This window comes from Orycteropus afer, unplaced genomic scaffold, assembly GCF_000298275.1.
Source record: "Orycteropus afer afer isolate SDZICR_OR568_19922 unplaced genomic scaffold, OryAfe1.0 scaffold00012, whole genome shotgun sequence".
Lineage (NCBI taxonomy): Eukaryota > Metazoa > Chordata > Mammalia > Tubulidentata > Orycteropodidae > Orycteropus > Orycteropus afer.
In genome coordinates, this window is record NW_006921599.1 from 7,414,013 (window position 1) to 7,425,658 (window position 11,646).

The 11,646-nt window shown below is 40.5% G+C and overlaps 1 protein-coding gene across 1 annotated transcript in view; it reads right to left on the reverse strand.

The window, feature by feature from the left end:
- Nucleotides 1–4,089: 4,089 nt before the first annotated feature.
- Nucleotides 4,090–11,646, reverse strand: part of LOC103206358 (TBC1 domain family member 7) — a 58,860-nt gene continuing 51,303 nt past the window's right edge. Inside the window, exons 5-7 of the mRNA XM_007951808.2 lie at nt 8,214–8,359; nt 6,325–6,454; nt 4,090–4,176 (exon numbers count right to left, since the gene is read on the reverse strand). Of these exons, the coding sequence (XP_007949999.1) occupies nt 4,090–4,176; nt 6,325–6,454; nt 8,214–8,359 (363 nt within the window). The remainder of the gene's footprint in view (nt 4,177–6,324; nt 6,455–8,213; nt 8,360–11,646) is intronic.

Consider the following 11,646-nt stretch of genomic DNA (forward strand, 5'->3'; position numbering starts at 1 on the left):
GCAAAGTGCCCCTCTAGCTCTTCCAAATCCCAAACTGCAGCTGAGAACAAAGGCTACTGCATACTCTGTGACTGTAGGCAGAAAGCCAGGGACCCCAACAGGGGCACTGTCTCCAAATCTGAAACTGCAGCTGAGAACAAAGGCTACTGCATACTCTGTGACTGTAGGCAGAAAGCCAGGGATCTCAACAGGGGCACTGTCTCCTGCTTAACTCCCACACCACCAAAGAAAAAAAGGCCACCTTGACTGAAGAACACAGGACACCATTCTTGTTTAAAACTTCACAGCCCAGGTACAGTCTATTATCTGGGGCATCTGAGCAAGGGATTTAGACTTAGGATCTAGTCTTGAGCATTAACATCTACAGCAGCTAACCAAAAGGTTGGAGGTCTGAGTCCACCCAGAGGCACCTCAAAGAAAAGCCTGCCAATCTATTTCCAAAAAATCAGCCACTGAAAACTCCATGGAGCATGCAGTTGTACTGACACACATGGGGTCACCATGAGTCAGAGTCAAGTCCATGGTAAACTGGTTCTTCAGCCACAGAATTCTTTCTAGATTCTTCACTTTTAAGTGAAGTCAGAGTGGGGAGGTAATGACCACCTGCCAGGGACAGGTTTGTGATGAGGAGAGTAGCCCATAAAGATTCTTAAGCAATTCAAGACAGGGCAGGCATGCCTCACACCCAGAGTAACAAGCTGTAAGAGCTCTTTCTACACATCATGTGGTTTGAGTGTTGCCCCATAATTTCAGAATAATTTCCATTAAAAGAAAAAGCACTTGGTATGAACTTTGACTCCATTTCCTGATGCAACATCAGATATACACAAACTCATGCCCATACAATTAGTCGTCAAGCAAAAGGCACACACTCTCAAATGTGTGTACTCTCCCACGCACATATACATTCTCACACACACACAACACATGCACATACATGCCACACGTATGCACCAACTTTCCTTGGTCATCAGTGTTTTCTAGCAGAGTGGATTTAGAGTTTCTTGTGTGTGTTTAAGAAGACACTTTAGAAGGGCCTAAGGAATAGAAACAAAATTTAATGCTAAATCCTAGTTTTTAAAGGGAAAGAGAGAATCCCACATTAGCCAAAATAGTTTTGATCATGTCAGAAATCCTGGAGTTTTTTAGTGTAAAAAGAATTCTGCAGTATCCTGACAAAACATTTTGAATAAAGAGAGTATTGGAGTCTTTTCATCAGGTGTTCACCTCACCAAAGGCAGGAAACAGAAACATTTTCAAAACTGCTCTCAGCAAAATAAAATTCTGATACTTGAGTCACATTGGACCCACCCTCTCACTGTCCTCAGGGTCTAAGCCTTAATCCTTCTGCTGAGAGGGCTCCTTTTCTCTTTTCTAATAAGGAAAAGCTCTTTTGATGGCAATCGATTGACTCACTTAAGAAATCCCCATCCCCTTCTCCACAGGAAGTTTTACCCAATGGGATCTGACAGAATATACATACAGACTTTATTTTTAGGTTCCTTAGCAATACAGTAATCGTCTGCTTGAGATCATCTGGTTCCTAGCCAAAACTGTGAAGTCAGAGGAACATCAGCCCTGTCGCCTGCCCCTGCATACTCCCATCTCCCACACTTGCTCTCCCGATGCTAGTCATCTCTCAGCATCTAGTATTAGTAAGCACTTGCTCATATCTCAGCCTGCTCTTGTTGAGACACTGCTCGGTTTTCTCTTCCTGGAGTTAGGATTCACTAGCATCACTTCATAATCTCTACCTTCCTAAAACGTACAAATCATATGTGGTTCTAAATAGAAGTAAAATTCTTTTTGTTTTATGACTTCTCTGAGTTTCACATATCCTCCAAGATCACTAAATAGTAGACAACTGAGACAGGAATCCTTGCTTGTTTGTGTCCTGTATTTTTTCTTCTATTCCCAGCTGGGCAGAATTAACCAGTGAAAAAAGGGCTGCCAGAGTCAGTTTTATGTAAGAGGACACCCACTCCTCACTTATCAATATGGTTAGGTTTCAAAGATGTTACAAAAAAATCGGTGTTACGCAAAAATGAAGGATGACCACATCATAACTACCAAATCACATCATTACATAACTGTTAAATTACATCATGGCATACTGCCAAAACTCATCATTACATAACTACCAAAACACTGAGAATTAGGGCCAAGTTGACACATAACCTTAACCATCACAGCCAACATTACTTATGCTTCACAACTTTGTGTTACTGCTAGATGTACATTGTTAATGCACAAAATGGTTGGGTAGATTTTTTACTATGGTTGTTACAAAAACGGCAAGGAGGCCACATGTTCTGACCTCCTCTAACCCCACAAGGGGAAGACAGGATTACCAGCAGTAACCCAAGGCCTATTACTGCCAGGCCAGACATGTTGCCTCCCTCCAGCCCTTTCTCCAACCGTTCCTCCCAGAGCACCCACCACCTCTCTCCTGGGTTCGATAATTCGCTGCAGTGGCCACACAGAACTCACAGATTACAAGGTTTATTAGGGAAGCACCAAGCTACAATTTGCATTCAGGAAAAAATGCTCAGTCTCTCTCTCTCCAGCCCACCGTCCCTCAGCCAAGAGTCTCTCACAGTCTCTTTCTGGGGTGCGTGTCTCTTGCGTCTCTTTCCCAGCAACAGCGTGTCTCAAGAGCCCGTGTCTCTTTCAGCAGCAAGTCTTCCTCGACCAGCAGTCCGAGAGAGTTCTGCCTCCAGGAGGTCTCCTTTAGAGCCCGCAGGGTGGTCAAACTAGCCAGTTATGGCATCAGAACTCTAAGCACCTGAGAGAGAGTGGGCACCTCCCAGAACATTGTTTTGCGCCACTCCCAACAGAAATACTCCAGGTGGACACCTTCAGCAATCAGGAGCTCCTCAGTTGCTCATAGCAAATCCCACCTTGGAGTTTACAAAGACTTATGGGTAGAAAAGCCACACAAAGTAATTTACTACACTGCAGTTGTAAATGTGAAATGTTGGATAACGAGATAGTAGATAACTAAGGAGTTGGTGTATTAACCATAGGCAACAGTTCTACTTTTAGAGTGTTTTCATCAGAGTGTGCTGTTTTAAAAAATTAAATACTCCTGCATATGTTACTGTACAGAAATATCAGCTGGTTTCAACAATTTGTTTTTCTCTGAACTCCTTCTCAACAGGTATTTTACACATTAAAGAGTGACTGAATTCTCAGGACTATAATTCCATTATTTCATTGTCTCCTTCCTCTTTGGGAGGTTGGAGGTGGTGGAAGAACCCTATTAAGGCTCTTGCAGGTCTGACAACTGAACGGTGACACTTCTGTGTTCCTCTCTTACACGCCAGTCTTAGACAAAGGGCCTCATTTCACTGACTGGACTCTCAAAGTTTGGACCTGTCTAATGAACAGTTGCCATTATGTGGCACAATATGCCCAGGGCCACTAGCTATTAACCTTAACCTTCAATTTCTCCCACTCCTACAGTGTGTGGTAGAGTACCCTGAAGTCCTCTCAACATTTTAATGACCTATTAAGAAAAAGGCCTGGTAGGTAAATTTAGATTTTGTTCAGTAACTTTCATTTTAACTGGAATTTCATTTTTCATAAAGAGGAAAAAAAAGTTAAGAGTTGTTTAAAGCCTTTTTAGCAAGATGAAGCCTCAAGACAGCTTAGAATTAAACAAGTATTGAATCAACAAAAGCCAAATCTGAGGTGTCAACAAAGGGAAGTTGTTCTTTATTCCAGAAATAGACCTTAGACAGTAGCTAACTTGGTGCTAATTAGGGAGAGGGAGGCAGGCTCAGTTATGCATTTCTTACTAATGCACCCACCCACCCATCCTGACTGGTTTTAAAACTGGAGATATTTTCATATAACCCTTTAAAACTGCTATTCAGAATTGAACTTTGCACTTTGGTGCAACTAAAAGATGCTGGTCCACAACACAGCAACAGCAGGTATCTTAATTAAATAATTTTACTGGGAAAAAAAAGTTACAATTTGAGCACCAGAGCAAGAACATGATTTTCACTCAGTGTAGAGGACCATGTCCCCAAAACAAAATGCTCAAGGCAGGTCTGGCAGACTGTCCTCAAGTGTCAAGAGCGTTCAGGCTGAATGCACCGGGGTCCCACAGTGTTTGTGCCATAAGTCGATGGCCTTGCTCACAATCGCATCCGAGCTGTCCTGGGGAATCTGTGAACAAGCAAAAGGATCGTCATGAACTTTTCAGCACTAACAACTTCAGTATCTCCCTCATTTGCTGGGGCGTAAAATTTATTTCTACTGGAGCTTTCACTGTTTTTCAGACAGTGATAGTATAAAAGGTTGCCAGGCATTGAGTGAAATAAGTTAGCCACAAAAAGACAAATGTTGTATGATCCTAACAAAAAAAAACAAACTTGCTGCCATCAAGTCAATTCCAACTCATAGCACCCCTCACTGCGTTTCCAAGGCTGTAAATCTTTACAGAAGCAGTCTGTCTCATCTTTCTCCCACAGATTGGCTGCTGGGTTTGAACCACTACCTTTTGGTTAGCAGCCAAATGCCTTTAACCACTATACCAGCAGAGCTCCTTTACATGATCCTACTTACACAACGTATCTAGAATAGGCAAATGTGTATAGAGACTATATTCTATTAGTGGCTCCCAGGGGTGGGCTGAAGGGAGGAGAAAAGGAGAAGTCCTTGCTTAGGGTACACTGAGCTCCCATTAATGGTGACGGATGATCAACATGATGAACCTAATGTCACGAACTGTACATGGAAAGATGGTGTAAGTGTCAAATATTCTTTTACATATATATTTGTTACAATGGAAAGAAGGAGTTGGGGAGAGGAGGGCGGAAGGAAGGAAAGTGGGCATGGAAATGATTTAAAAAAGAAACCTCCCAGGAACTTTGTTTCACATGCCACTTGAGAACATGCTACAGAGTTCCAGTATCAAATCTTCTGGGTTCAAATCCTGCACTACCTACTAACTGTGACCTTGGGCAACTTACCTAAGCTGCCTCTAAAGTGGGGATAATGATGGCCCTTTCTTTTTTCTTTTTTATTTTTACTGTGGTGTAAACATATACAACAAGACATTTATTAACATAAAAACTTCAACATTTATAGCTCAGGAACATTGATTACATTTTTCATGCTGTGCCACATTATTGCTATCCTTTTCCAAAATATTCTACTACCTATTAGCATAAACTCAATGCCCTCCAAACAAAAACAAAAGTTTCCCCCTTCCCCCTCCCTCCTACCCTGGTAACCACTAATAATCTTTGGGGGGTGTGTATGTCCGTGTGTATACACACACACACACACACACACACATATCTTTTTTTAAAAAAAAAAACAACCTATCTAGACATTTTCCTTCCCCTCTCCTCCCCTCCCCTCCCTGGTAACCAACAAAGAAAGTTTTCTTCTATGTGTAAACCTTTCCTTAGCTTTTTACAATAGCAGACTAATAAAGTATTTTTTCTTCTGTGATTGATTTATTTCACTCAGCATAATGTCCTCCGAGTTCATGATGGTCCTTCTTCACAGAGCTGTTTAAAGGATTACATGAGCTAATCATGAAAGACTGAGCACAAGCCTTGGCACTGTTAGCTACCAACTACCTTGATGATGTGGATTCATTTATTGAACACCCACCCACTTAGCACTCACAACTGACCAGGTACTTTTCAAATATTAATACTGACTGATAAAAACAAAACAAAACATGGGTTTCAGCTCCTGTGAAATTCATTCAGGCATAAGTCGCTCCCCTTCTTCCTGTCACCTGATAAAGAGCACTCTAAGATACTGCCTCGGAAACCCAAGGAGGGGTCGCTATGAGTCAGGGCTGACTCGATGGCACATAACAACAACAAGAAGAAGATACATCAGAGAAAAGCGGAATCCTCTAGACTGTTCTCAACATCCGCTAAGTTAATACTTAAACACATTACCAAACCCCAAGTGGGGTTATGCCAGAGACTATAACCAAAATGAAAAAGTTCACAAAATCCCCCAAACATCCCAAAAAGGATTCCTTTTCCATTACTGAACATCACTCATCCTGCAGCGACAGTCCTTCTCCCTTTCCTTGACATGCTCCCAGGTACTCTCCTCAGTCTCACTACCATGATCACCAATTCCACACACCGTCCACCCCCAACGCCCCCACATAAGCAGAGAGTGCAAACGACCATCATCCACAGAACAACTTTAAATCAAAACGTTTTCAAGTGGATAAAATATTTCTTAGAATCTAAAAATATACTGTATCATTTCCATGAAATAATTTAATGCAGTACTGCATGTCTAGATTCTAAATCAAATCAAATCAGGCATACTTACATTTTCCAGAAATTTTGTGATCTTCTCGGCACTGTTCAGTGCCATTACTTTTATTTTAAAGGTCAGTAAAATTTCCACAGCTACAAAAACTAGGATCTTACAGGATCCACTTACAACTTTATCCCAAACTCTATGAAAACAAAGAGATACAATAACCTTGCATGAGTTTTAAAGTTATGGTTACCTAGACATCTCAAATTACAAAATGCAATCAGATTACTCCTTTTATTTTAAGTAAAAGCTTCAGAGGACAATTCTGAAATAATCATTACAACAATAACAACAAAATCGATCAATCATTTGAAATCTATCTCAGACACAATCAGCAGTTGGAAGGAAAAAAGAAAGATCACTGAAAAATATTGTTCTGCTATGACTCTACCAACTGCCCTTTGCCTAATGTTTCAAAACCTGACATTTTGGGGGAAGGAAAGGAAAGTCCTAAATCAAAGTTCCTATTTTAATAATATTTTATAACAGTATACATACTAAAAGGAGCTCTGGTAGCACAGTATTTACAGCATTTGGCTACTAACCAAAATGTTGGTGGTTCGAAATCACCAGCCCTCCAGGGAGAAAGATGAGGCAGTCTGCTTCCACAAAGATTTACAGCCTCAGAAACCCTATGGCGCAGTTCTACTTTGTCCTATAGGGTCACAATGAGTCAGAATCAACTCGATGGCAGTGGGTTTGGGTTTGGATATACATACTTAAGGAACAACAACAAAAGAATCATATGAGATTAGATAAATTTAAGTTCATTCTCCAGCAGTTCTGACACATTCCTGAAATTTCTATAAGGGCTGAAGGAGCCAGTTATTGACCTGGAAACCAGATGCTGTTGAGTCGATTCCACACACTACCCTCCCCCCCCCGGGGACCCTACGTGTGTCAGAGGAGAGTTTCAATGGCTGATTTTTTGGAAACTGGTCACTAGACCTTTTTTCTGAGGTGCCTCTGGGTGGACTCAAACTTCCAACCTTTCAGTTAGGAGCCAAGCATATTACCGTCTGTACCACCCAGGAACCCCTACTGACCTGTAACCCCACTAAACTAATTATTCTGATAATTCCTGTTAACTCTGAAAAGTTGATAGTACACTCTCTATATGCTTAGTTACATATTGTCTTGTAATGTTCTCTGTGTATTGTCTTTCTTCTCAACTGCATTCTAATGTGTTGGAGGAGACGGGTCAGAACTCATTGCCTTTTCCACTTTGGGAACCACAGTTCTTGCCCAAAAATGTCTGAAACAGACTGAAAAGGCTCAAATCTTTGACTGTACTCAGCTACTTTAAAGATGAAACTGAGAAGTAACAAAATTTTCTCTAGATTAATATCTACCACATCTCTGGAAAAGAAAAACTCATATCTATAAAAAGTCCTAGAGACTATTTCAAATTTAAATATTGTATGGCACCTAACACCTTGAGGGCTCTCAACTTTTCTAACTATACTTTAAATAATAAGCAGAGTCATATGTTGTTATATTAGCTACTGGAGAAGTCAGCATCATATCACTGTAAAGTACCACCAGAGCTCCTTTTAGTAAGTGTACTGTTATAAAATATTATTAAAATAGAAACTTTGATTTAGGATTTTCCTTTCCTTCCCCCAAAATGTCCGGTTTTGAAACATTAGGCAAAGTGCAGTTGACAGAGTCATAGCAGAACAATATTTTTCAGTGATCTTTCTTTTTTCCTTCCAACTGCTGACTGTGTCTGGGATAGATTTCAAATGACTGATCGATTTTGTTGTTGTTGTAATGATTATTTCAGCATATTAAAGCATATTACTCTAAAGCAAATTTATTTAAGGAATGACCACATGAAAAACCAGGCTCCTTCTCTGAATCCAAGCTCTCAATACGCCATTGAAAGAAATACTTGCCTCTGCAGACTGGATTCAGGTAAGCATCCTGCAAAGCACCTCTTAAACCAGAGATCATAGGGAAGTTTGGACGCTGCTGAACACGTCTTCAGATGATTCAGCAGTCTGCTGTCTTCCAGATTCAAGTAATGTTCAAAAGCCCTTGGCTAAAGATTAAAAGGGAAGAGAGATTACCCATTTCCTGTGACATAATATCTCCTGATAGTACTGTCTATGATGAAACAAATTTGCATACTGAATGCAAAAAAACAAAGCATCAGAATCATCCCAAGTCACTGGTGATATAGCAGTTTCCAGAGGTCAATTTCCCAACTGACTGTAACTGAGGGATTTCCCAGGACACAGGACTTGCAGTGCTAAAATTGGGACAGTACCAAGCAAAAAGGAACAGTTAGTCACCCTGCAACTGACTACACTCAACAAATTGCAACAGCCAAAGGCAAAAGTCCAAAGCAAAATTCAGAGGACGTGGGGAAACTGGAAACCTCATCTACTGCTGGTGGGACTGCAAAATGCTACAGCCGCTGTGGAAAACAGTCCAGCAGTTCCTCAAAAAGTTAAACATAGACTTACTGTGCGACCCAGCAATACTCCTCCTCGGGATATACCCAAAAGAATTAAGAGCAGGAACACAAACAGATTTTCTACACCAATGTTCATAGCAACACTACCTACAATTGTCAAAAGGTAGAAATAACTCAAGTGTCCATCAACAGGTGAATGGAAAAACAAAATGTGGTATATTCATGCGATGAAGTATTATTCATCCATAAAGGAAAATGAAGTCCTGATACATGTTACAACATGGATGAACTTTGGAAACATTATGCTAAGTGAAATAAGTCAGATACAACAAGACAAATAATATATGATCTCACATATATCTAGAACAGGCAAATGTGTAGCAACTGAGAGAAAAAGGGAAAGTCATTATTTTAGAAAGCATTCAATATGTTAATGGTGATGGAAAATTTGGCAATGAATATGACTGATGGTTACATAACATGATTAATGTAATCAATGTAATAGAACTGTACATATGAAAAATGTTGAACTGGCAGATGTTGTCTTACTTATATTTCTAACACAATTTTTTTAAACCTCCAAAGCAAAAGTCTATGACTATCACTGGCTGGTCTAGAGGAGTAGGACATGGAGAAAAGGAGGAAGAAGATGCAAGAAACAAAGTGGGACTAGAATGGGGAGAGAGTTAGAGGAATGAGACAAAAAGAGATGGAGCTAAAGGGGACCAATCCTTCATTCGGCATACAGATATACAATACACTGATATCTTGAGTGCTACAGAGACATCCAGAAGGTGAACTCTGTACCTAACACAAATGTGCGTGGAATATTTAGCTAGCAGAGGAATAAAGTAAAAGGAACACAGCCCCTGCCTTTTTGTCCAGTGGCCTCTTACGAAAGATTAGGTAGCAGCCAAGTCTAAAGGACTGGGAGAGTGAGTGGAAGAGCTGTGTGGACCTGGCCACACCCTCTTTGCACAAGTTGCTGTGCTCAGAGTTCATACACTGGCTATGAATGGACCTTAAAGTCAGCACTCACTACATATAAGAGTATAACCAGATCCTATGTCACCTAAGCAAATGCCAATGTTTATTTTATCTAAAATTTAGTAAAACTAAGCATGTGAAATGGAGTAAATATGTAAAATATAGTGGGCCCCTCTTTGTCTGGTTAACCCCTGTTCATCCTTCAGAAGTCAGTTCAAATGTCATCTTGCCAGGAAAACTGTTCAAAGCTTCCAAAGCCTGGTTTAGGTTCCCTCCTGGATGCCCCCAGCATCTCAAGCATATCCACACGATAGCTTATCACAATGTACTCTAAGTTAAGGTAACCAAGTAAATTAGTTGCCTGAGCTGTCTCAGTTTGATCATTGAAAGTCTTGCAACCTGGGAAACCTCTCTAGGAAACCTCTCAGTCTAGGGTTGTAGATTCTGAGCTTCTGTCAAGGAAGTCATTCATAACTCTTAGAATGTCCACTATCACCAAACACTGTGCTACATACAGGGAACAGAATAAAAGACAGGACAAAAGTTCTTCTCCAGAAGCTTATAGTTTAGATGAAACAGACAAGTAAAGGGGTAATTATATATGCACTTTTTAAACAAAATGACATGGGTAAACACACATACACACACATATTTTTATGTCTCACAGCAAAGAAAATGACAACCCAAAGCTCTGGTAGCATAGTGCCTAAGCCATTGGACTGCTAACAAGAAGGCTGGCACTTCAAATCCACCAGCCAATCCTCGGAAGGAAGATTGGGCAATCTACTTCCCAAGGAAGGGTCGCTATGAGTCGAATCGACTCAACTGCAGTGAGTTTGGTTTTATTTTTAAAGCTAATATACAGGACTTTGGTAGCATAGTGCCTAAGGCACTTGACTGCTAACCAGAAGGCTGGAGGTTCAAACCCACCAGCCACTCCTCGGAAGGAAGGCTGGACAATCTACTTCTGTAGTGATACTGCCTCGGAAACTAAAGGAGGGGTCGCTATGAGTCGGGTCCGACTCAATGGCACATAACAACAACAACATGTTTAACAAGATATAGATGTGTGCATGTTTTTAAGATGTTCTTTGTCTTCCTTCCTTTCTCAGAAAATAGGCTCAGTGAAGGACAGCACCATATCTGTTTTGTTCACTGCTAGTTTTCCAGAACCCAGAACAGTGCTTGGCATCGTAGGTACTCCATGTGTAACTGCTGAGTGTATGGGTGCTCAAAGTAAATGAATACTGTGAACTAATATGAAATTTTGAAATACATTAATCAGTATCTTGGTTATCAATGTACATCTTTCACCCAAAGTCTTATTAAAGTTTTCTATATTTTTTCTAGATTTATAGTGTGTTCATAATGAGAAATTATGCAAAGAATAAAGAGGATATAAAAATCACTTATAATCTCAGCTACACAAAGTTAATTGCTAGTGATATTTAGGATGTACAAATTTGTCTTTCTATATACATCCAGGGAGTTCTGGTAGCCTAGGGGCTAAGGCACTTGACTGCTAACCAGAAGGCTGGCGGTTCAAACTCACTAGCCACTCCTCGGAAGGAAGATGGAACAATCTACTTCCATAGGGATACTGCCTCGGAAGCCCAAGGAGGGGTCGCTATGAGTCGGGTCTGACTCTACAGCACATAACAACAACAACACATACATCCAACAAACTCTGTAGTGTTCACACTGACTACAAATTTATTATTTTGTGCTTTTTGCCTCCAACATATTGTGACCATTTTCTTAGGTTAATAAACAACCTTAAAGAGTTGATATTCCTAATTTAAAAAGAGCTTCTAAAATAGAGAAGAGGGGCGGGGCAAGATGGCGGACTAGGCAGAAGGATTGCACAGACCCTCTTCAACAAAGAAAAGGGAAACCAATTAATACAGACACAGAAGATAATC